The sequence below is a fragment of the Maniola jurtina genome, chromosome 4, assembly GCF_905333055.1.
Source record: "Maniola jurtina chromosome 4, ilManJurt1.1, whole genome shotgun sequence".
Classification (NCBI taxonomy): domain Eukaryota; kingdom Metazoa; phylum Arthropoda; class Insecta; order Lepidoptera; family Nymphalidae; genus Maniola; species Maniola jurtina.
In genome coordinates this window covers 11,101,057-11,128,199 of record NC_060032.1, presented here as the reverse complement: position 1 = coordinate 11,128,199, position 27,143 = coordinate 11,101,057, and the positions used below count along the sequence as shown (strand labels likewise).

Genomic DNA, 27,143 nt, shown 5'->3' with positions numbered 1-27,143 from the left:
AAACTGTTGGGCCGTGAAAAGGTAGCAGACAGCATTTATAATATTAGTATTGTAAGAAGCGCTGCCCCACGTTGGGCCGCCGCGCTGCCCCACGTTGGGCCGCCAGTTGTAAGAAGCGGGGGAAAAGTTCCACGTTGGCGACGGGTCGGGATTCAGCCGAAGCAATTCAAACAGCAACGTTGCGTGAAGACACAATGGATTTATTCTAGGTTTACAGAGTAGAGTCCCAAACCTAGGTCCCACGCAGTGGAAGCCAAGGTCGGAAGCACCACTAGACGACGAGAGTCGTGTCCCTTACGGACGTCCCACGTAGTGGAAGCGAAAGAATCGTGTCCCATACAATTCGTCCCACGCAGTGGAAGCGAAAGTCGGAAGCGCGACTACAAGGTGACCTCGTGTGTCGAGTGATCCATTCTAGTGAATCCATTGATTGAATCGATTTTCGATTTTCGATTTTCGATTTTCGATTTTCGATTTTCGATTTTCGATTTTCGATTTTCGATTTTCGATTTTCGATTTTCGATTTTCGATTTTCGATTTTCGATTTTCGATTGAATAACATTGCCTATGGCTGGGTCTTATTGTAGGGTTGAAAAATCTCCCTAGCGTCGTTTACTTTTTGCCAACGTACAGTCAGCGCCATCTAGTTCAAACTTGGCAAGTTACAGGGAGTGATGCGATCTATATTTCCGCACCCTGTAATTAGCGCCAGCTGGTGACGTTGTTGTGTTACAGTATGGATTTCTAAATTATCTCTGGTCTGGTCTGGCCTGGCTACGGTCCCTACCAGCAAAGCCGTGCCGCCAAGCAATTTAGCGTTCCGGTATGATGCCGCTTCTTAACTGATAAGGTACGAGTAGTTATCCAGTAAGGGTTTAATAAAAACTGCCAACCACCTTCCAAGTTAGCCCTCTACTATCTTAGACAGCATCATCACTTACCACTAGGTGAGATCGCAATCAAGGGCTAACTTGTAATGGAATTAAAAAGTATGATACAGACTGCCGGAAAAATACAGAATTGCGGTACAGAACCTACGATACGACCTATTTAACATTATTCTTTACGTCCTCGTAGCTATTATATATTCTGCAAAGGGTGTTCAAGATCGATAGTGTAGTGGCGCATTAAATTTTTACAGCCGGACGGATGGTTAGACATGGCTCACACGCCATATTGATTTGACGTTAAATAATACCTTCGAAGTTAACAGTATCGTTGTATAAATAATATGAGCCAAGGTATGTAACTTTATCATCATCTCAACTAAATCTCAACCCATCGCTGGCCCACTACTGAGGACAGGTGTCTTCTCAGATTAAGAAGAATTTAGGCCATAGTCTATCATGCTGGCCAAGTGCGGATTGGTCGACTATACACACTTTTGAGAACATTATGGAGAACTCTCAAGTATGCAAGTTTTCCCACGATGATTTCCTTGACTGTTGAATGAATAACCAAAGTTAGAGGTGTGTGCCCGGGATCAAAGCCTGGATCCCCCCGAATAGATTACTGTAAATCTTTCAAAGTCGGTAAAAAATCAATATCTATATAGGCATCTACCTAGAGATGGATAATTATTATTAATGATGCGTATGTGTGTATTAAAAAAAAGTTATCTGTTTCCTTATTTCCTTATGGATTTTTTCTTTTTCATTCAGAAAAACTTAGAATTTTTGTAAATCTGAAATAGTGGTAGGTAGTAATTATGGTGTGCAAGTGGTCTGAATTTAATAGCGATGGATCTTGGCGATAGAGCGATGGAGCTAAAAATCTATAATAATTACCTAAAATTGAATTATTGGGGCTCAAGGATTTAAGAAAAAAATTGACAGTATTTGTACTGGGAATTTGGCAAAATGTCACTTTACCAATTTAAACTTTAAAAGCATATTTGATGACTGAGTTATAAGATAGAGCTTGCAACTCTGTAGTAGGTAGAACTTACAATGTGTAGTTAAGTAGGTACCTCTTATAATTTTATTTATTCACTTCTTGGTACTGTCAATAAAAATGGTCGTTATGATAAAGAGCCATGAGCAAAACTGCGTATTTTTATAACATCCGATAAACGTGCTACACTAGGGAACACTTTATTCGTTTCCTAGATACGAAAGTCTGGTTCGTAAAGTCCAAGTTGTTATCAAGTTGAAATATCGGTAACAGTTTGTACTCGTATGACTGAACGCTCATATTGCGGCGAACGTCTACGCTCGTAAAAGATTTCACTATTATTGCCTTGCCCGTATGGGTTCTCCTTGAAAGAAGATGAATAGAAATATTTTTACGCGATAAAACTTGTTTGTTTGTATTCGATTAACCGGATAGGATAAAATCATAAGAGGTAAACTTGTTGGAAACGTTTATCTAAGTGGAAATGTTTGTTAAGTCTTATCTAACGATCTGTAAGTGCTACATTTATTTAGATTTTTATGGGTTGGCTAGGTAGGTATGTTTGTCTTTCTTTTGTTATCTAAATGATATAAATTATAAGCAACACTGGCTACAATTTTATAGTTCACTAGTTAACCCAGATTTCTGTAAAAATATTCAATTTCAAAGTTACGCGGTCTTAAAATTTTACATAAAAATCTTTTAGCCCCTGTACTTTTAAAACTACATATTTTTAGAAAAATCTAAAACACCACAAACATAGATATTAGTTTCTAGAATATGTCTACAAAATTTCATGGACTTTGGCTGCTTAATATTCAAATGAAATTGGAACTACGTTTGTATGAAGCGAGTAACGGGGAGACCCCTCTTAAACGCCCCGGCTTCGCTTGGATACCTATTTCACAGAACTATTCCAAAGTTTGAATGAATGATGCCCTATTTCTTCCTATTTCGGTAACCATATTATTACGTACATATACATTCTCTGCCGTAGACATGTTTAGACCCAATTTCGTGGTTCATCAAACATTACAAATGACCCCACTTTACAAGACAGATTTACCACTCCTTGAGCACTGAATATGTTAAACGAATAAGAATACAGATTTTAGAATATAAGAACCTATTTAGATGTGTTGTTTGTTACAGGTTGCGATCTTATCCATGTCAGGTTGCGAATTAACAGAAACTTTATCTCTATATACTATTAACAAAGGTTGTGCACTACTCCGATCCAAATCCGTAAAACACGAGTCGAGAAAATTTAGATTGAATGCCATTTCCAGTATATCCGAATCGGAGAAAAAAGGGACTTACGTTGATTTGGGTCGGATTTGGATCGTATTCAGTGCACAAGCAGTCTTAATGCTGTGCCTTCTAACTCATGCACACCAATATAATAGATCTATGCGAAGTAGGTACATGTCTGGCTTTTAGGGTATAGTTATTGCTTGCATCTCTGGGATACCTACGTTACTTTTGATCCCGGAAAATCAAAGAGTTTCCACGGAATTTTAAAACCTAAATAAAGATGGATGAAATCGCGGGCATCATCTATTTGGCAAAGTTTTATACTGCATCTCCAAGATGGACATAGGCTACTTTGCATCCCGGAAAATCCAAGAATTCCCACTCGATTAAAAAATCTAAACTCACGCGGGCTAAGTCACGGGTATCGTCTAGTAAATAATAACTGCCATACTTAGGTAGAAACCTGATTATCTAGAATCTAGTTAAATATCTTTCAGACTAAACGAACGTTGCACTTTTGCTTTTGAGTTTCAGAAAATAAGGAATGTAGCCCCTCATGAGAATTTACATACGCTGAGTAGTGTTTATGGCTTAACTGAAAGTACTATTTTTATAAATGAAAATTTATTACATGCCATTTTCATGCGGGAAAATGGCAAAAGCGGGAACGGTGAGCTAGAATTTACGAGTGAGGCATCTTTGCTGCCACAGTCCATGTCGAAAGGTAGTAAGGTATTTTATTTTTTAGATATCTACTAAGTCCTATTCCAAATCCGTGGTATTAGTGTCAAATTAGCATGAAAGGTAGCTTTCACACCTAATATTAAACGCATCGTATCATGTTGGATTACGATGTAAAATCCTTCGCATGGGATAGGTTATGTGGCACGGATAACTGATAAGCACTCAACCCGACCTTTCGGCAATTTCGGCTGAGTGCTACGAGTAGGGACGTCGGTACCTGTCCCATTGAAAAAGATCTCAAACCATTCGGGTGTCTCAAACGAGGTTATTTCGGTTATATCAGATAAACGAGATGTCGCGGGCGCGATTTTTTTTTAATTAAGTCATTTAGAGATGACTCTTCTCAACTTTTCAATCAGATCAGGGTGTTGCAGGGTTAGTGCCACTAGATTGATGACATCCTTATAGCTCGTTCACACAGGCTGCGTAAGCGGAGGTCTACATCTCCTGAGGATGCTCCGGTGTCGGGGCGAAACGCGCGTCGAGTGGTGTTGGAATTTGTGTGGTGCTGCGTACCATACAGATTTCGTTGGTTTGGCGGATTATAGCAAATTAAGCTTTTGGTTACTTGTATATCATGGACTTCCGCAAAATAACGCCTGCTTCTATAATACAGTAGTAGTGTACAGGTAGATATTGTGGTTTATGATGCAAACACGCTCTTAAAAAAAGTTAAGTCACACATTAGAACACGATTAGAAACATAACCATTGACCAAGTTGCATAAATAGGTTACTTTTGAGAGAGCGTGTAACTTAAAAAATTCATAAAAGAAAATCCAATATAATAGATTACATATCTATGAATAGATTAACATTTTAATTTATTATGACCGAATTTGTGGTAATTTTCGTTTAGGTTGTGATACAATAATCGCAATGTCCGATTTAATGAATCTCGCACACTGAGCTTAACAATAAAGCGCGGGATTTGGAGAATTAGGTCAGCTCTTTCCGCGTTGGGCAAAAACGTCAAGTCATGAAGATTTACACGAGCGAGTTTTTACTTTTAAGCTGCCTTTCCACCTGTTGTTACGATGCTAAGCTACGGATGTGGAACTCACCAACAGAATCGCTTTTTTCCATAGCATAGCTAGTTTAGCTCTGGTGGAAAGGGGTACAACGAAGCCACAGATGACTCTCTTTATACTGTAACGAAGTTAAGTTTCTTACGTACCTACTATAGTTACTATAATGATGCTAGCGAGTTGTGTAGCTATGAGAAGTGTGTAAGCGTGCAAAATTCACGTCGTGAATCTTCCTTGCCCAAATCACATCTTTTTTTTTTTTTTTTTTTTTTTTTTTTTTCACGATAGGCAAGCGCTTGACCACAATCACACCTGATGGAAAGTGATGATGTGGTCTAAGATGTGACGCGTTTACCTAGAAGGTGCCTATTCACTCTTGTTTTAAAGATACCCGGATTGTAATTGGTAGGAAACACAGATCGGGGAAGAGTATTCCAAACCTTAGCCATGCGTATGAGGAATGAAGACGCAAAACGTTTCGTGCGTGTAGATGGAATGTCGACGACATAAGGATGGAAACTCGCCCGACGTCTTGCGGTTCGGTGGTAAAATGGTGAAGGAGGGACAAGATCGAAAAGTTCCTGTGCACACTCTCCGAAATATATCCTATAAAACACCGATAAGCCAGCGACCTTACGGCGGTGATCGAGACTATGAAGTTTCGCCAACAAAGGAGAGTCTTCGCCTACAAGTCTCCTAGCTCGACGATCAACGGCATCCAGAGCTGCTAGTTGATATTTAGCGGATCTTACCCACTTCTCTACACTACTTAGCTTTGGTGAAAATAGACTCATAGTTTCGAAGTTTAAAGCTCGGTATTTACCATAGCGGAGATGGGTGGAGATGCACCATAGCAGACCAATCAGATTATTGTCAAAGACGTAACGCCCATCTCGGCTCTGGTGGGTACCGGGAGTCAGGACTAAATAGCTTTTACCTCGCTCACCGCATAGCTATGTCACAGATCAGTGGTGGAAAGGCAGCCTTATAATTATAACAGAAGCAGAGTCACGTAGAGTGCACAGCAAACTCACAGTGACAGATGTCTGAAATCATGATTTATTCATTATTCATTAATTTGAATAATTAAACTTTTAATTAATAAAAAGATTTTTATGAATAAGAGATCATGTAATTTGCTTATGGTGATGATCGTAAACAACTAAATTAATAAAAAGCCGGTCAATTGCGAGTCGGACTCCCACACGATGGGTTCCTTCCGTGCCATTTTTTTTTGTAAACGCCACAAGAACTATCACTTTTTTGTGATTTAACCACAAAATTAATTTTACACTCGGATTACTTACCTAAAATCTAGCGAATTTTTTTCCTCAATCCTTGCGACTCATTTTTACCAATAAATCCTGCCTGGATTAAACTGGATTATTATTAGATAATACATGAAATAAATAACTTAGGTATATAAAAAGTTACTTACTCAAATAATGCCATAAAGTCGGTAAGACGATGCTACTCTCATCACAACTTAAATGCAGTTAGATGCAATCAGTCCAACGCAATCCGTCTGCAAATCAGATTTTACTGCAGCTTATTTGTGCTCCCTCGTCGGCCTGGATGCCCTTAAGACGACGGGTCCACAGTTAAACTAATATTCAAATGAGCCTGTTTTTATGCGGATCGGATTTCTTTAGAATCGAACCGACTTACTTATTTTATTATTCATGAAATGTAGGGCAAGATGACTTTTATATTATTATCTACGGCACAAAAACTAAAAGTTCATTTTGCATTGGTCGATAGGAATTTAAAGAATAGGTTAAATATGAAATTTTACTTTGTACTAATTTTGCTGCCTGATTAATATGTAAGGTGAAACATTTCTACTGGACAATAATATGTAATAACTAATAACACCTCATTGTAAAAAGTGTTTATGTAAAAAAAGAATCATGATTCTTGTAACGTATTTGGGGTGCAGCGATTTCTGGAGTATAATAATTATAATTAATGCGCGTGGGTGCGCAGACGCATGCCAGGCTTGTAAACGTCACATTTTGCATTGGTAGATAGACAGAGAATACATTGGTAATCCGTGTGTGTCAGATTTTAAAAACGCATCTCATTCTGTTAAACAGGTGAAATAGGTATAAAGCCACACTGAACGCCTGAACAGAACGATTATTGGTATCCCTGCAGTACAGTATTTAAGCCCCCAACGCAAAAAAGGGAGATGTTATATATGTATACTATATTTTGTCCTCTTTGTCAGATGTATGTTTTTGGGTCTGTAGAAAATCAAGAGAAAGCGACGCACTGACAGGCGGTTCTTGGACTGTATGCGTATATACTAGGTATATGCAATAAATCAAACGTTGATAATAATATCGATGATAATAATACTGTCACACGTTCCGAAACTGAACTATATCTATTGTTAATAAACTTAATTATGCAAATTCTGTTGGCATTTGGAACGTGATTAATATTACGAACAGTTATTGATATCAGTGGATTATTTTATGATGTAGGTGTATACAATTTGGTCGGTAATTTGATAAAAAAACTGGATAACTTTGTTGATATTGCTTTTAGTGCTTACACAATAATATTATACTGTTTCATAGACAGCTATTTCGGTAGAGTTCTGAAGCCTTTTGTAAATAGAACCGTTGTGGTCAGTTTTCACTACCAAAAATAAACTTTACTTCAGTTAGGCCAACAAACAATATTCAAACTTTTGGGTTTAATTCTAATAGTTATAAAGGAGACCGCACGCGGTCGTAAAACGTAGAGAGGCCTTCCTTCAAAAGAAGAACGAATAGCCATCTTCTAAGCAGGTGCGCTCCCCTCATCAGTCATCACATACTACATAGTATTTGATATTGTGATTGCAATCAAGCGCAAGCTTATATATTGCAAGAGGTCTCCTGTAAGAGCCATATTTTTCAGTAACGAATATGCGAAAAACATTTTCACCATCTTAAGTCTTTACATGCGTAAGCAGAAACTATGACCCGCCCATTATTATCAGAACGGGGGCTTTCGGGCACCATTTGGGGTTCTTTTAGAAAACCAAAAAAGTCAGTGAAAAATTCAGAAATTACTATTGTTCAATGATTTTTTGATATAATGGTTAGTTATTCATTAATTAAATAAAGGTTAAGCTAATACTGTTTTGAGACTTGGGATTGTGATGAAGGTAGAAACAATGTGTTTTTTAAATGGGTTTATACAAGGTGTTTGGTAATTAGTATATAATGATGACACGTACCCATGCTACTTTGATCTTTTTTTTTTTTTGTTGACGCTGGGGAATGCATTTACGCATCCCCCCCGGAAGCTAGCCAGCCAGCCGTGATGCAGCCAGCCAGCTGAGGGAAGGTATGTGGGACTCGCCGGCCGAGAGGCGACCGGAACACCCACAAAACCCCAGCGGCGCTACTGCGCGTCGCCTGGCGACTGGGTCACGGGAACGGCCGAAGCAAACAACCGCGACCCAGCCAGCGACGTCTGCCGAGGCAGACCCTCCACCGGGGACCTGCTCGGTCCCCACCACCGCACCTCCGGGACGCACCAACAAAGTGCGTCCTCCGACCCTGGGACGCGCACGTCGCCCGTGTCCCATCCTACGCTTCGTCCACTGTGCCCTCTGCTAGTCAGAGGGACACGCGGAGAAACCTCCCTCCCTGCCAGGTCATTAGCCATAGCCAACAATATCTCCGAAGAGAAATTATTAGCCATGTTACCGGGGCGCACCGGCTCGAACACTGCTCTTCCCCTCGGACGCATCCAAAAGGGACCAGCAGCATCCAGGCACACTGGGAGGTTACCTGGCTGGCGCCCCATGCTACTTTGATCTGATAAATACAATGCTGAAGTAAAATGACGAAATAAAATTATAAAAATTTCCATACAATTTTTTTTTATGTCCAAGTTTTCATGACCTTAACGTGCCCTAACTCACTGAGATCGTTGGCCTTGGCCTATCTAAATATGGAAACTTTGACATAATTTTATTTTTAAATTTTGTATGGAAATTTTTATAATTTTATTTCGTCATTATACTTCATCATTGTATTTATCAGATTAAAGTAGCATAGGTACGTGTCGTCTTTATATACTAATTACCAAACACCCTGTATAGGTTCTAGGCTCGTGCCCCACTTGCCCTTGTGGTAAGGATGGTACGGTATTATTTCAAAGTGCTCAATACGGCTGAATTTGTGGCTAACGTTACATGTACTAGTCCTCATAAGTGCCTTTTAGGAATTTTTCAAGTACGTATGTACGATCAATTTAAATTTCAGGGTAGCGTGGTCTCCGAGGTATGGAGAAAAGTTAGTGGCCAAATTGGTCATCCATCCAATCATAGACCTGGGTCAACTCCACCCTCTATGGTATTTAAAACATTTTTTTTAATGAGTCTTAAAACCATGATTTTTTTGAATTCTAATTTATTTGATTTTAAGGAAGTGCTGGAAAATTATTTTCCAACTACGTAAAAAGGTGCTCAATTACAGTGAGTTAGATGAGTTGCGCTGGGAATTCTCGAAAGGCAAATTAGATTCTCGGATTGCAAATTTGAAAATTGCAAAGTTCACGTCGCATTTTTGACTGTAATTTTATCTTCTGCTATAAATAAATTTTTAGGATACTTTGGTAAAGCTTTGTGTTTCATGATACTTATTATTATTTCAACTTTTTTACTGAACCAATTTCAAAAAATAAGTATAACTTCGGAGGGAGCTTCATTCAATGGTAACTTAATTAAAACTTTCACTTTTCGTGGCTTAAGCGGCAAAATAAATATTCGTCTCAAGCAAGCTCAAGGTTTAGACGGCGGACTGAATTCTGAAGCTTAAGGTTTAGGAGGCAGAGTGAAAGGTAACAGGTTCAAAAATTGTTCATTGGACTGATAAATAATAATTACTATTATTCTATCTATCTCACTTACTATAATAGTTAATTTTTGTCGGAAAACTAATTTGCTACACTAATTACTCTACTTTAACATTTAAAAATTTAGGTACCTATCTAATCTTTACTACTTAGTCTCTCCGGTTAATTTTGGCAATCGTAGATTAAAATTTAAAAAGAACTACACCGACAAAGTATCTACATAATATAAGTTAGATGTGTTTTTGAGAGCAAGTAAAAGGAAGAATGCTCTTCAAGTAGGAACGCTTGAATACACGTCACGACGACGTAACAATAAAAATCATCCAGCTTGTTTTACCTCGCGAGTTTCACAACATATTTTATTTGAAGAATTTCATTAACTGTAGAGCGGGACATTACATAAGCGCCGGCCACACAGGCCGCGTATGCGTCGCGTAAGCGTAGATGTAGCGCGTGCCATTGCGTTGTAATGTATGGAACTGTATGAGACATGGCATACCGCTTGCGTGGCGTGAACGTTCGCATATTATTTAAGTTTCAATATTTTTCATCTACTATTTTAGTTTTATAAATTAAATTTTTAATAATAGGGTATCTAATCCTAGTTTATTATAATCATAAAATTATTTTAAAATTTAATTAAATTAAAATTTCACCTTAATGCGTGCAGATAAGTCTACGGATTCACGCGCGTCACTACGCGCGTGTCAAGTTTACCTACGTGCTTGGTGTGAATCGGCTTTTAGTTTACGTAGAGACGGTACCTAAGGTATTATGCTAGTAGTAGTAAAATGAATACAGTTTAGAGTGTTTGGACCAAAGATCTTGATAATAATATCTGTTGGCACTTTGAGGATAGGAAGACTAGCTTATGCCCGTGACTTCGTCCGCTTGGAATGTACATAGATAAAAAATACCCTAAATAAATTACAAAAGGCCCTATTTTACCACGAAATTTCAGCCCAAACCATTTCAGTCCAGTAGTTTGAGCTTTGCGTTGATAGATCAGTCACTCAGTCAGTCAGCTTATCCTTTTAAACCTATATTTAGATGAGTAAATAAATATTATGTACCTATTTATTATACTTGGGTAGCACAAAACCTTGCTTAGTAAGAGTTTATGCTGATAAAAAAAATTAAATCCAGTGTCATACAAGTGTAAATTAAAAATTTATAACACCCCCGACAATCCAAAGTATTTGAGTTTTCCAAAACATCATTTTCAAATAAATAATTATGTATTTAGGCAACGTCCATCTTGACAGCTTGACATTTGTCAATTGACATAATATTATGAACCTAACGGTTATCTAACCTTCTTTTCTACAAGAAAACTAGAAAAGAGCTGATAACTCTTAAACGGCTGAACCAATTTTTTTAGATTATAGCTAAGAACACTCTCGATCAAGCCACCTTTCAAACAAAAAAAACTAAATTAAAATCGGTTCATTCGTTTAGGCGCTACGATGCCACAGACAGATACACAGATACACAGATACACAGATATACAGATACACAGATACACAGATACACAGACACACAGATACACAGATACACACGCCAAACTTATAACACCCCTCTTTTTGGGTCGGGGGTTAAAAATATCCATTAAAAATACCAATAAATGGTCAAACTATAGTAGGTCATGGATGAATGATTACATATCTCTATGGAGTAGGTACATGAGTGACAGTGAACGATGTGACGCTCGGCGTTGCCCTGACGTTTCATTTCATTCGTTTTCGTTTCAATTATAACGCTTCTAACAAAACTTCGAGGCTTCGAAGTCACTGGTAGACGTCAAATGCTAGTACATTTGACACCCTGGGTGAGGTAGCTCTATAATATAGCCATATTTTTAACCCCCGACCCAAAAAGAGGGGTGTTATAAGTTTGACGTCTGTATCTGTCTGTGGCATCGTAGCTCCTAAACTAATGAACCGATTTTAATTTCGTTTTTTTTTTTGTTTCAAAAGTGGCTTGATCGAGAGTGTTCTTAGCTATAGGTCCAAGAAAATCGGTTCAGCTGTTTGAAAGTTACCAGCACTTTTCTAGTTACTGTAACCTTCACTTGTTTTACGAATTTACCATATCCTCATATTTAACATATCGTCGATTCAGAATTAAACCGAGAGTTCCCTCACTCTAGTTCACTCTGCCAGTATCTTGGGTCCCCACATTTACTAATATTTTCAAAACAAAACAGACTTTAATAAAGTAAAAATGTCTAATTGCACAATTAACCATAAACATTTCCTGTATTCGTTCTTCAAAATATGGTAATTAATAAGTATAAGTGGTGTACCGAGAGAAGCCAGGCAGATCAACAAGCAAAGAATGAAAAAGAAAATTTAATTAACAATAATCATGGCGAGGACTTGGGCGAGGAAGGGAAATATAAAATGACGCATTGAAAACCTGTAAGCCTAAATGATAATACAAGTTAATGGTAACACAAAGGTCGCCACATTAGCCGGATAAAAGGGAATGGACATCCTATATTGTCTTTTACGCCCGCCTTAGAGTGGTTTACTCCTCAGAATTGGATGACAAACCGACAATTGGGTCATGATTATGTGCTTTTCTATGTATGTGGCTATGTAGTGATCCCTTCTGAAAGTAATTGCCCTGTCGAACTTGTGGGAAACGAGTAATTTGATATATTTTTTTCGATGACAGTTTTACGCCTGGCTTTTTTATGACCTTTTCTATAACACACTTGTAGGATTTTAAAATTCGAAGTATATATTTATTTTTTAACCCCTGACCCAAAAAGAGAGGTGTTAAGTTTGACGTGTGTATTTGTGTATCTGTCTATGGCATCGTAGCTCCTAAAGTAATGAACCGATTTTAATTTAGTTTTATTTTTTTAAAAGGTGGTTTGATGAAATTAAAAATTTATAACACCCCCGACAAGTGAAGGTTACAGTAGCTAAAAAACTTTCAAAAGGCTGAACAGATTTTCTTTGATTATAGCTAAGAACACTATCGATCAAGCCACCTTTCAAACAAAAGAAACTAAATTAAAATCGGTTCATTCGTTTAGGAACTACGATGCCACAGACAGATACACAGATACACACGTCAAACTTATAACACCCCTCTTTTTGGGTCGGGGGTTAAAAATGTCACGTAGCTTGGAGAAAACAATTTTTTAAGCAGTTTCAAATATAGTGGTATCGAAATGAGAGCCAATTTTTGTCTTTAACTTAATTAAGTTTATTTATTTAAGTTTTAACCTGAAGAAGGTAACAGGGAGTGGGTGGATGAGGAAGGCGGAGGACCGTGTTTGGTGGCGCGCTCTTGGAAAGGCCTAACAGTTGACGCATAGGTACAGGCTGATGGAATGGAATGGAAAAAAGTTCTACATTAGTGCTATTAGTGTTATACTCTTTTATAGTGTTAAACTCTTTGGTATTAGTGTTTAACTAGGCTGGACCTCTTTTCCAACATGAATAATAATCACAACGAACGGTGCGATAGAGTGCTCGACAAACTAATCTAAATTCTCTGTAATGTCTTCAGTACACAATGTTTTGTAAATTGTTTAAATGTACGTAAATCAAAGATTTGCGATATAATCTAACGAAGTTTGTCTTAGGGTCCCCGGTTATTTGTTAGTGACTTCATCGAGAGTAGTAGATATTTAAATACGTTCCTAAGGGTCTGGCTTAATTTCTTAGATCTCTAAGCGCTTGTATAAGCATAGGACTTGTTCCCCTCTTTGTTTATTTCTAGGGCTGCCAACCGACGTCTATCTATCTATTTCTTCGGTTATAATATCTTCGGTTGTAGGATTTTCACATCTGGTCTAGCATTCCTATTAGCCATGACGCTTTTCATTTCTTAAACGTCTATTACGCTCGGTTTTGAAGTAGGATTTTTCATAGTCATTGCTGCGACTGAACGATAACCTGCCATAAGAAACACATGGATAATTTTCAGTTCCATCAATCAATCATGATTGACGTAATTATGACTGACGCAGAATCTTTAGGATATGCAATTCTTGCATAGTTGCGATTTTGATATCTTAGAAGTGTCTTAGAGACTAAATAATCATTAGGGCCCTGTCAAGATCTTAGAACAAGTATTCTAATTGAAATACGAATCTTGAGGTCTCAACCCCTTATTTTGTCGCTTGTTCGTGAATTATTATCCTTAAGTTTAATTTCAAATTCTTAAAAAAAAAAAAAAAAAATTATATTTTTGTGTTACTTACGGAAATCATAGTATCTTTATCTATACTGAAAGCACAGTATAAAGCCAGTTTGCTATACCTTTAATATAAACTACCAATAGAATTTAGTTTTGAAAAAAATATTCTGTGATGGATTGTAACTAGCCATTGAAAACCGAGCTTATCGCCATTGCTCAGCACTCTGTATCTAATTAAGAAGGTAGAACAAGGCTTACCATATCAAGGGTGGATTATTATGGGGCTTACAACCTAATATATCAAGCGATACAGATATTATTAATTGAGGACAATTCATAAGATTTTAGATACTCTCTCCTTCTGTCTTATAAGTCATATGATGTTACATAAGAATAAAGAAGCAGGCTTACGTATAATGCAAAATGCATACCTCCGAAACAGTTAGGTATTTTGTAATAATTAGGTAGTTTTAATTTTTTTTTGTACACACTGACAGATAGATACAATTTTTTTTATTTATACGGAACCCTAAAAAGGACATAAGCACGGTAGGTAGGTACGGTGTCGCCCATGTTCAACTTCAACGTACCAATAAGCCTCAATAGTTCAACGCGTATAGGAGCGGACTGAAATCAGAAAGGTCGGTGGTTCAAACCCAATCCGTCGAACTATTACCGTACCCACTCCTAGCACAAGCGGGGAAAAGGGAATGTTAGTCATGATTATAAATGACTAATTTTCTTTTTTTTAAAAAAAAAAAAACAGAAAATAGAGGTAGATAAATAGGTTATTTTATACCTACATAATGATTTCATTTTTGTTAATTAATTTTTGATATATTATGATACACAATTAATGCTTGTTTTTTTATTTTCTTTGTATCTAATAATGAATTGTTTTCAACTCACTCACACAAGTTGTTAATTTTTTATAGAAAATCTGTAAATGGTCATATTCATGTAATTAGAAGAAACTCACTGTAATATTTCACTGTAGATTTTCCAATAATAAATAAATAAATAAATAATATCGCTTTTGTAGAACCTGTACCATTACTCACGCATTTATTAGCTATACTATATCGTAGCATTCTACTCGTAGCTAACGTCTACGAATCTACGGTACACTATATGCAACATGTTACTAGCATATTATTACGCTACGTACTTTAAAAATAGGAAAATCATTACATTACACTTATTATAAAAAATCCAAGTGTATTTGTTTGTTGTTTTGTTGGTTTGTCCTAGGCTTCGTTCTTTTGCAACTGAGCAACGGATCAGCGTGATTTTTGCATGGATACCTAATAGTTAAAGACCTGGACAGTAATTAATAGCTACTTTTTATCCCGGAAAATCTAAGGATTCTCTCGGGATTTTAAAATCTAAATCCACGCATGAAAACAAGAATAATAGATGATAAAATTATCCAAAGGGTAAGATACAATCCAACGCAAGGTTTTAGTCCATAGTTATTCATAATAATAATGATTTGTTGATTTAGTATTTTTTTATTTTTTTTTTATTTATTATTACACCAACAACTTCCATACAAATAAGACAAAAAAAATTACAAAAATAACATCAGTATGGTTGTCAATTACAGGTGTATAGGTACTTTATAATAAAACTAATCTAACACTAACCTAAAGTACAAATTGTTAATATATGTATATATTTTTAAAAACAATGGAAAGTTGACAAGAAATGTATTTTAACAGAGTTAGGTGATCTATTCTTGAAAAGAGATATCATATTTCAGAGAATGGATTTCTTTAGTAAAATAATTGGCAGCCTTCTAATAAATCTCATTTTGGCCCATTCCTTTATAATTTATCACCAGTCATTAGCGCTTGCTAATTGCCAATCGTGGAATTTCTTTGGGAATTCTTCTCTACTTTCGCTGCGATCGAATTGAATTTATTAGGTATTTAGTGATTGAAATTAAAATTCAATTTTTTAGATCCACTGCATATATTATATACTAAGGAGGAGTAATTACGTGTAACCTATCTAGAAGAAAAAACCGAAGGAATCGGATCACATTACATTACAGGATACATCATTAACAGTATTTTTTTTTAATTTTGTCTGTCTGTCTATCTGCTATTTATTTATCTTTTACTTATTTTACTTAATTTTTCACGTTCGTTTAACTAGCAGAACTTTCACGTTTACAAAATCTCCAAGTTTGTACATGTAGGTATGTTAGTATAATATACTAGGTATTATGAGTTCATGGTTTAACATGGTTTTGACATACCTACATACTTAACACCGTGAAAATAATGTTAATAATCCGCCGTTCGATATGTGTTTCATGTAATTGAAAACATTCATGAACTTCTTGGAAAGAGTTTTGTACATAAGAAAGCTTTTGTACCTAGAAAAGTTCCTCACAGCGTGTTTGGTAGAATATAATTGATCACTAGTCATTACGTATAGATTAATAAATAAAATAAAGCTCATTTTATGGCGGGTGATTAAATTTTATTAGCGTAGGTTTTATAATACATCTGGAAATTATTTTTAAATTTATAAACTAGCGCTTGGCTACAATCAGACCTGCTGGCAAGTGATGATGCAGTCTAAGATGGAGCATGCTTGTCTAGATGATGCCTATTCATTCTTAAGACTCGAAGGTACCGTGGTACCATATTAAAATTGGTGGAGAAAACTCATGCTGGAAGGGCGTTCCATTAAAAGAGGACGATAACTTTTCCTAAAGCTAATTCAAAATCGACATTTGTTAAGTCCAAAATCTTGTAGGTACCTACTATGAAGTCTACCGAGTATTAAGAATCTATATTTTCCGTTAGGGGATCACTCACCGCGATATTCTGTAGATTCCCATATGCAAAGTATGGGAACTTAGTATACTGAAAAGTAAGAAGTAAAATGATCTATTTATTATATTATCTTAGTACCACTGATATTGACTTCATAACACTTATATTGACCTCAAAATATGTACTTATAAATACTATACAAAATGTGTATGTGGAAATCTTACTCGAATTGTACGAGAAAACCTTTAAGTATAAGTTTTAAATTCGTGATATAATATTATAAGTAAATTCTATTCTTTGAACTTCTGGGGAATAGATAGGAGCTTGCGGGACGATAATTTTAGTGGTCTGGTCGAAGCTTATCCCTGTTAAGTGCTTTGGAGAGATTATATTTTCGGCCTTGTCAATCGAAAATCACCTAACTTAGAGGTAACCATAACAATGATGTAATCACAATACAAAGTTAGTGGGTAGGTGCCTACAATTTTCCAATCAGGAATTTAATAATTAAGTTGCGATCTTAATTAATCACATCAATCGAATGCTATTATTTGCTTTGCCGCCGAAACTACATAATAATGATTCATCACGATCAACTTATCAGCGGCCCACTACTGAGTACGGATCTCCTCCCGGAATGAGTAGGACTTAGGTCATAGTCTGTCACGATGGCCTAGTGCGGATTGGCAGACTTCACATATATTTGAGAACATTATGACGAACTCTCGGGCATGCAGGTTTCCTCAGAATTTGCTCCTTCACCATTAAAGCAATTCTTAGTATTTGGAGGTCTGTGGCTATAGGTACACAATAAAAGAATAAGTATAAGTACGCACAGTAATATGCCGTGGAAAACTTCATACAATCCAATATGACGTGACAAAATAAACGAAATGTCACGATCCTTTATCCCTTCCTAAACAAACAAATGGAATATTTTCTTTGGCTTCTCATTATAAGATCCTGCTGATGCCTGATCCAGTAATGTGCTGTCCAAGAAAATTTGATGAAAAGACTTATTTTGAAATCAAAATGATCGCGATTTTAACAGGGCTCTCTCCGTCACTTACTCCATACAATTGTAGTTCCAATTTCATTTGAATATTAAGCAACTAAAGTCCATGAAATTTTGCAGACATATTCTAGAAACTAATATCTGTTCCTGTGGTGTTTTAGATTTTTCTAAAAATATGTAGTTTTAAAATAACAGGGGCTCAAAGATTTGTATGTTAATTTTTAAGACCGCGTAACTTTGAAATTGAATATTTTAACAGAAATCTGGAAAACCACACACATAGATATTAGTTTCTAGAATATGTTTGCAGAATTTCATGGACTTTGGTTGCTTAATATTCAAATGATATTGGAACTACATTTGTATGAAGCGAGTGACGGAGAGACCCCTCTTAATGTTCATAAACTATAAGTACTATGACACTAATCTTGTGTCTGGCAATATACCTACAAAAATAAGTAGGTAGTGTTCTATCATAATATATTATTACAGGACGCTGGACACTGTCTCGCCTAGTCTCGTGCGTTTTGTATCTCCTGTCTTACTCATTACCAAGCACAAATTATACACCTAGGAAAGTAGCATGTCTAAACGTTAATGTTTCATGACTTCATAGAATAATAACGGCCATCGCCCATCACTCATGTCTCATAGTCATGAGTGAAGTAAAAATTTGTCGATATGCGGACAGCCAATTTCCCCGGTTCGAACTGGGTCAATCGCGTGTTCTAAAATTCAAACATTTCGAAAGCTTTCGGTTTCAAGTTCTAATAGTCTAATAGGCTGCACGTTTTACCGACGGCGACGAGAGGTTCTTTTATGCACATAACAACGCCAGCATGTATCCAATTCCATGTATACCAACTTAAGTTACTCGAGACTTCCATGTATACCAACTTAAGTTAACTACGAGAGGTATAATTTCTATACATGATTAGAAAACAACATCTTTTTAATTGGAACCCTTTGAGTACTTTTTTAACTTAATTCAAGGTTCCGACACATATGTGAAACGACTTATTTTGAACAACAATTTTTCATTTCATTTTTATTTCCATTGAAATAAAAACCAACCTACAAATTTTCGGATTTCACCTCTTAAACCATTAAGCTAGCTGAGGATGCAGTCAAGAAAGCATTAAATATTAATTATTATTTCTTCGTGACTCGATCAAGGGGAAATTATACAACCATCACTTTGACTATATCGGTCTAATCCACAAAACTTTACCATCGTGTTAATGTTGAAAGTTAGTGGCAGGTGCAATTCCCTAAGCCCAATCGTTTAACTTTTAACGGACGGATTGATTACGAATCTTTTTGAAGCTATTTTATTACCTATATTTAAGTTGCAACAAGTAAGCACTTGGAACTCTACAAGGTAGAGCATTACAGGAAATAAGTTTCTAGCTCACTTTTAACATTCGGCGCGAAGCGTTCTCAGAATTTTATATTAAAGGACTTAATAGGTATAAAATATTAATATATATCTAAGCTTGTTACGCAAGCATTGTCAGGCTGTAGCGCTAGATACGCTGGACGCTAGATAGTTACTTAAATGTTATAAATAATGTAAATTTTAAGCAATAAAATTAGAATACTTAGTGAGATTACGTTTTCTTTCGCACCCCCTGTTGTCGCCGCTATCTTTATAGTGACTATATACTAGACCAGCTCACATAAAACATAGATAATATTAGTCTGTAAAGCGGTGAACTGGTTCATCCGACCAACGATATGTATAAACTACTTTGTAGGTAGTACCTATAGTTGGTAGAATTTTCGAGAAGGTATCGTACCATTTTGTTTCATTGCGAGTTAGATTAACGAAGTAATAATGTAGAACAATTTACTGCTTATTTGTATATTTGACGAAAGCAGGAACAACTATAAAGTTTATTCGAAAAGTTTCTAGTCTAACTAATAAGTACAGGGACTATTTGTAAAGCCAATATACCTAGTAATTGAATAGTTCGTATTATTCTTGTTGTAAAGGCTTTTAGAGCCAGTTGATATCCTTCCAAGTAATTGAATAGTTCGTACTATTTTTATTGTAAAGTTAATTTTATTAAGATACTAATAGTAAATAGCTTATCGGACTAATAATTTCAGAAATACTACAGCTTACCTGAAAGCGGGAACAACTACAAAGTTTATTCGAAAAGTTTCCTAACTATTATACAGTATAGGTGAATGAGTAAGTGCGATTATTGAAAAGCCTCTCGAAGAGTTCAAGGTATAGTCTCCGAGTTTGTTTTGTAGCATTTTTGGTTCCAATTATAATGTCAATTTTATTACTATTATAAAAATAACTTATCGAAGTAAAAATTACAAAAAATATGTTCTGCTTACCTTAAACATACTCGACGAAAGCAGGAACAACTACAAAGTTTCTTAATTACTTTATAATGAGTATATCTGTGATTATTGAAGTTATTGCTTTGAAGTATAGTTTTCGAGTTAGTGTCGTATCATTTTTGGTGCGTCGCGGGTCGCATGGCTCACGGTGCGAGCGGTTCGGCGGCACGGCGCGGTCTGCAGAGCCACCCGCCCTAACACAGCCTGCACTTTGTATGGGCGAAAATTTCCCAGCCTACGACGTTAAAGTTGTCCGGGGGTGTTAATTTACGTAGAAGAAATTTACGAAGCTATTTTATAATTACTTTGTAGTGGTTCGAATGATATGTAATTTTATATTTACAGTAGAGACTCGATTATCCGGACCTCAATCATACGGATTCGCAATTATCCGGACCGCCAACCGACCAATTGTTTACGCCATATAACAATTACCAAATATTTTAAACTAAATTAAATATGATTAAGATTGCAATATTTTAATTAATGGAAATATGTGAGCAGATAGAAAATTTAGAATAAAAGTACCTAATAAAGGAAATATGTATGTAAGTAGATAGAAAATGTAGAATAAAAAGACCTAACATTATGTGTTTAATAATAATATGCACGTACAAAAATCGATTTTCTCCATACATTCAATTATCCGGATTTACGACAGCAATTAGACCGGTTAATCGAGTCTCTACTGTACTTACATATAAATTTTTTTTATTGTCTATTCTATTTCTATTTTTTGTCCATTTTATTTTGAAACCATACAATTAAACCTAAATTAAAATCTACACATGTAATATTAACTAAATAAATACTAATATTATAAAGAGGTATTGTTAGTATGTACGTGAGAGATAGGTAATCTTCGGAACAAATGAACCGATTCTAAAAATTATCTCCGATACGAGGCGACAATTAGTTATTCTTACATATTTAAAAAAAATCGATCCCTTATCCCGAAAGAACACTACTTACTGTTTTTTTTTTTTATTATTACCTATATTTACACTAAATTATATTCACATCCGTTCAGTCAGTCGTTTCAGCATCGAAAAGACGGAGAGATAGACGGACAAATAAAAATTACAAATAAGAGCTATCATTTTCGGCATATATTTTAATGTACAGAAATCGTTTAGTTAGAATTGAATAAATATAAATTATGGTTGAGTAGAAAATAAATAACGTTTGCTTTGATTGCGTTTACTGCGCGATTAGGTATGAATTGAAACCACGAATCCAAGAAAAGTATGAGACCAAACAAAGTATGTGATAGGCACTATCACGCTATAGTTGGATCATAGATCCACTGTTTCCAACTTGGAAAACATGGATTTGTGACTGGTCAGCTTTGGGCCTCGTTCAGGGAGACGCAGGACGTTGCGCCATGCGCGGTGCGTTGTGCGTATAGCATGGTGCGGCCAAATGAAACAATGTACCTACTGATGTATATGAGAGCGGTGATAGCCTAGTGGTTAAGACGTTGGCCTTCTATTCCTGTGGTAGGGGGTTCGATCCTAGACGCACCTCTAACTTTTCGGAGTAATGTCGGTTTTAGCAATGGCCATGGAGTCTTAGTGCTAAAAAGAAATTACGAGACATTTCACCGCGTTGAAGGGCTGGCTCATTTTTTGCGCAACGGATCAGCCTGGCTGTCCAGCGTGGAAATGCAGCCAATACTCTTGGCACCATTCCACGTGAGCATGATTTGTATAGTAATTGAATAAGGCTTTAAGTTTTACTGTAATAAATCAATTAAAAAAAAGTGTTTGCAATTAGAGCCTAGATAGCTCAACGGTTTAGGAGCGGACTGAATTCCGAAAGGTTGGCGGTTCAAACCCCACCCGTTGCACTATCGTCGCACCCATACTCCTGGCACAAGCTTTACGCTTAATTGGAGGGGAAAGGGGAGTAGATATTAGTCATGATTAACATGGCTAGTATTCTTTTTTTTTTTTAAATATCACTTGCAATTTGTTTCATAATGTTTTCAAACGTGTGTGAAGTCTGCCAATCCGCATCGGGTCAGCGTGGTGGTGGTGGCCTAAACCTAAACCCGTTTCATTCTGAGACCAGTAACTAGTGATAATGTTGATGAAATGATAAAATCAACAATTTTGGGGGTTGTTATTGCGTCATTATTGTACCTACCCGCCATCGGGTAAATAAATACATCGGCATTTGGCTCTTTTGGTTAATTGAATTCTCGTATCGTTGATGAAATTTAATTACTATGTCTCGCGCTGTGAAATCCGGATTTTGGTTTTCAAGGCAAACCATTTCAAAGTTCACATAGTAGGTGTACGTACCAATGACGTAGTCTAACTCGAAAAGCTAAATAAGCTTACTATAATAGTAAAGAAATACGTAAACAATTCAAACTTTTCCGTAGGCGTATTTTCTACAAAGGCTTATTGTGTGTAAGTTTGCTTTATTAATATTTGATTATGTTTGATAAACAAAGACGTCTGGGTAATATTTTTTTTAAAGAATATTAGCCACATTAATTAAGACTAATATTCCCCTTTCTCATTATTAATAGTAACTGGTGGGATTTTAACCGGCGATCTTTTGGAATTCAATCCGCTCCTATAACGGTTAGGGTATTGAGGCTTACCTACCCCTAAAGTCCTAATTAGATCTTTTCAACGACTAATCCGTTTTTAGGAAAATTTTCGGAATTCAATGACTTGGATATAAGATGCAAAAACTCTTTTGGATAATACCACTCATTAACGGGGCGGATACCTTCGAGCTAATTACGTAAAAACCGCCCCCGACTCCTAGACAATGGATCTTTTGTCATCGTTCTGGTATAAAAACCAAGGGTTTTGAATGTTTTATACCCATTAGGTTTGATTACATTATAAGCTTTTGCTTTATCTATAAAAGGCGAGAGCTTTTTATTACATGTTTTAGAAATTATATTTTTATTTTTATAGGAAAGATTTCTACGATTAAGTTTAACCAGATATATATTTATATATACCCATGTATTCAGATAGGCAGATGTGCATTTTAGAGGTATACCTCTATAAAGTAATAAGACTGTTCTAAACACCAGGAAACTGACAAGGAAAATAAGTTTTCTATATCTTGAATGTTAATTAAGATATCTCATCATTATTTATTATTGCATACCTAGGTATTCTTTTTCCCATTGCCTAGGTTTAGTGTTAAATGAATTATATCTTAGTACATATTTCATACACATATATATCATAATAAGAATTTTACTTAAGTATATATATAGTCAGATAGGTATAATAAGCAAAAGACTTATTTTCTTCATACCATTTTGTGGACTAAACTTGTCGTAAACTTAAGTCCTATTTACCAACGCTCTAAACTTTAATATTTTAAACCCCCGACCTAAAAAGAGGGGTGTTATAAGTTTGACGTGTGTATCTGTCTGTGGCATCGGCCATCGTAGCTCCTAAACTAATGAACCGATTTTTTTTTTTTTTTTGTTTGAAAGGTGGTTTGATCAAGAGTGTTCTTAGCTATAATCCAAAATCGGTTCAGCCGTTGGAAAGTTATCAGCTCTTTTTAACCCCCGACCCAAAAAGAGGGGTGTTATAAGTTTGACGTGTGTATCTGTGTGTCTGTGTATCTGTGTATCTGTGTATCTGTCTGTGGCATTGTAGCGCCTAAACGAATGAACCGATTTTAATTTACTTTTTTTTGTTTGAAAGGTGGCTTGATCGAGAGTGTTCTTAGCTATAATCCAAAAAAATTGGTTCAGCCGTTTAAAAGTTATCAGCTATTTTCTAGTTTTCTTGTAGAAAAGAAGGTTAGATAACCCTTAGGTTCATAATATTCAAGTGTCAATTGACAAATGTCAAGCTGTCAAGATGGACGTTGCCTAGATATAGATAATTATTTATTTGAAAATGATTTGTCGGGGGTGTTGAAAATTTTTAATTTACACTTGTCTAGCTATTGTAACTTCACTTGTCGGGATTGTGATTTTAGACTTGTTAAGTAAACATAAACAGGAAAGTCAACATGAAATGAGAGAATTAATTACGACTTCAAGCAAAACGGCCCGTGGTCGTAAATTGCGCGCATTCTTACGGTTCTTAATACTTATAACGAAACATAAAACCCGAAAAGGCGTTTAAAATATCGCCTTAATTTCGGCAGCTCTCTTAAAAGTACCTAAACGTAATCTGTATCATTCCTATAACATTTAATGTTTTCTTTATAGGTAATCTTTTTAAAAACTAGATGAATACCGCGGCTTCATCCGCGTGGATATAGGTTTTTAGGATTCCGTACCTCAAAAGGAAAAACGGAACCCTTATAGGATCACTTTGTTGTCTGTCTGTCTGTCTGTCAAGAAACCTATAGGGTACTTTCCGTTGACCTAGAATCATGGCATTTGGTAGTAGGTAGGTCTTATAGTACAAGTACAGGAATAAATCTGAAAACCGCGAACAGAGGCGGTCTTAGCCATTGCGAGGCTCCGGGCGGCAGGTCTTGCGAGGCCCTAGTTTGTTCTTCGTGAAAAGTATGTGATGCGAAAGTAGGTCTGTTTGTTTGTTTAGGTATTTTTCATGTTTGAGGAGAAATGCTAAAGTTATACAAATAAATAGAGTTTTAAAATATTTTACATTAAAAGATTTACAAAATTAACAAATACAGAGATAATAAATTTTAAAATTGATATAAGTGGCTTTTCCTAAGACTAAAATCTTTAATTAAAGCGCAATAATCTAACGAATGATAAGACGAAAGATCCACGTAGATTTACCTGCTTTCTTTTGATACCTCGTTTCCTTTTTGAACTACCTGACTCAATTTTTCTGCCGGCATCACGATCACGCGAACTCATTTCGTGAATCTTGTTTTGTTTCGCACAAACAGTCAGAAATAATTTTTAAGTATCACACAGTTTTTTTTACTTTTACCTTACTCAATACTTCAAATACTTTAATTTACACATTTCCAGCTCACTCAATACTAGAACGTAATCTTGGATACAGTTTAGAATAAAACTGTAACTGGACGATTTCTGTACATTTGATATATTTTGAAAATTTTAGTCGCAGAAAGTATTATTATCGATATAGATCCCAAAACAATTTTTTTTAGAATTTTTGTCTGTCTGTCTGTCAGTCTATCTGTCTGTACGCGCATCATGCGAAAACTACTGAACGGATTTAAATGAAAGGTGCACTGAAAGTGCTCCGGGTTAATATATAGGGTAGTTTTCATTCCAAAAAAATTAAGGATTCTTCGAGATACAGGATCAAACTTTTTATCGATTTTACTCAATAACTCCGTCAAAAAACCGATTTTCACAATTCTTTTTTTTTACAAAGGTGTAGTACTGTCAGGTTGGTACCATGTAAAGTTGGTGAAGATCTGATGAACAGTTTCGGAAATAGAGGCTGGAACTCCTCAACGGGTAACAGCATAACGATCGCGATCAGTATAATAGCTTACTAGAAAGTAGACTCTTAGTCATAACTAGTGGACCCGCCCCGGCTTCGCACGGGGAGTCTACCTGTTCCATAATACCACCCATATTTTGTCTATGGAATAGATAGGCTCCCTGTGCGAAGCTGGGGCCGGTCAAACTAGTATTCAATAAAATTCAAAGATATGTAGCGAGCGCAACTTTTTTGTTTATACAGATAAAAAAAGAGAAATATAAACGAGCTCAGCCATAACAAAATTTTATGTTTCAAAGCACCTCACTCTACTTTTCTCATGTTTTTTATCCCGGAAAGACAAAGAGTTCCTAGGGGGATTTTCAAAAACTTACCATGTGGATTAAGTTCTGGGTATCAAATAATATACAATAAAAGCGCGAGCGAAGCGAGCGCGAAATTTTTGATATATTATTTACAAAAAAAACCATATTAATATTAACCAAAGTCCTTTTCAGGGCCCATCTTCTTAGCTAAAATTTGGTATAATTCAGAGATAGCTTGCGCACAGATACTTTATCCCGAGTTTCCACGACGTTTTTTAAAACCCGAATCGATGGGAACGAAGTTTCGGGCATCAACTAATACAATATAAAAGCGCGAGCGAAGCGAGCGCAAAATTTTCGATATATTTAAATAAGAGAATGGTAAATTCGAGCCTTCAGGTCCAAAATGTTGAATTCTTATAATGTTGAATTTGTTGTGTGAATGTTGAAATATTTGATTTATCGTGCAAAATGTCAGAAAAAAATACCCGAGTATCGAACCCTCGCCTCAGTGCGCGAGTCCGACTCACAATTGGCCGGTTTTTTTTTTTGTGAATTACGTATAAGCATATGCGAATTAAAAGCTTACTTTTAAGATTCAACATTTAATTTTGGGAATTCAAATTCAACATTTTGCGAATCCAACATTTTGGGATTTAACATTTAGCAACTCCGAAATTCAACATTTTGTAAATTCAACATTTTACGAATTCAACATTTTAAGCCTGAAGGAATTCGAGAATTAGTCTATTTTAAGCTTTCTTTGTCTGGGAGTTTGAACCCCCAAAACCTTACCAGTAACAATTTTGTAACTCATACTACAAGCAAAATAATTCTAAGGTGACAAGAACTGACGAACGAAATAAAATACGGGGATTGCCCGAGCGATGAATTAGTTAACTAACTTTATTTTAATTTACCGTTATTTAATAACCTTAATAAGTAATTAAAGATCAGAATCAAAAGTTTTAATTAAAAAATATGTTAAAAAAATGTATATTTTTTATAATTTGCTTGGGTTGTTGCGCGAGGCCCCTGCAAGAGCGAGGCCCCGGGCGATTGCCCCGTTCGCCACCCCCTAAGACCGCCACTGACCGCGAATTTGTGGTTACATCATTAAAATAACAAGTGTAAATTAAAAATTTATAACACCCCCGACAAGTGAAGGTTACAGTAACTAGGAAAGACCTGATAACTTTCAAACGGCTTAACCGAATTTCTTGGACTATTCCGCGCCTACGATCCAAAGTATCTGAGTTTTCCAAAACATCATCTATACTAATAAATAAAATTGGAGTGTCTGTCTGTAATTTCGAAATAACTGCCTCATATTAAGCTCATATG

The 27,143-nt window shown here is 36.0% G+C and overlaps 1 protein-coding gene across 1 annotated transcript in view; it reads right to left on the bottom strand.

Moving 5' to 3' along the window:
* The window catches only part of LOC123864723, a 53,887-nt gene extending 33,584 nt beyond the window's left edge, over nt 1-20,303 (bottom strand). The window contains exon 1 of the mRNA XM_045905346.1: nt 20,093-20,303. Coding sequence (XP_045761302.1) covers nt 20,093-20,101 — 9 coding nt within the window. The 5' untranslated portion in view covers nt 20,102-20,303. The remainder of the gene's footprint in view (nt 1-20,092) is intronic.
* Between the last annotated feature and the right edge of the window lie 6,840 nt (nt 20,304-27,143).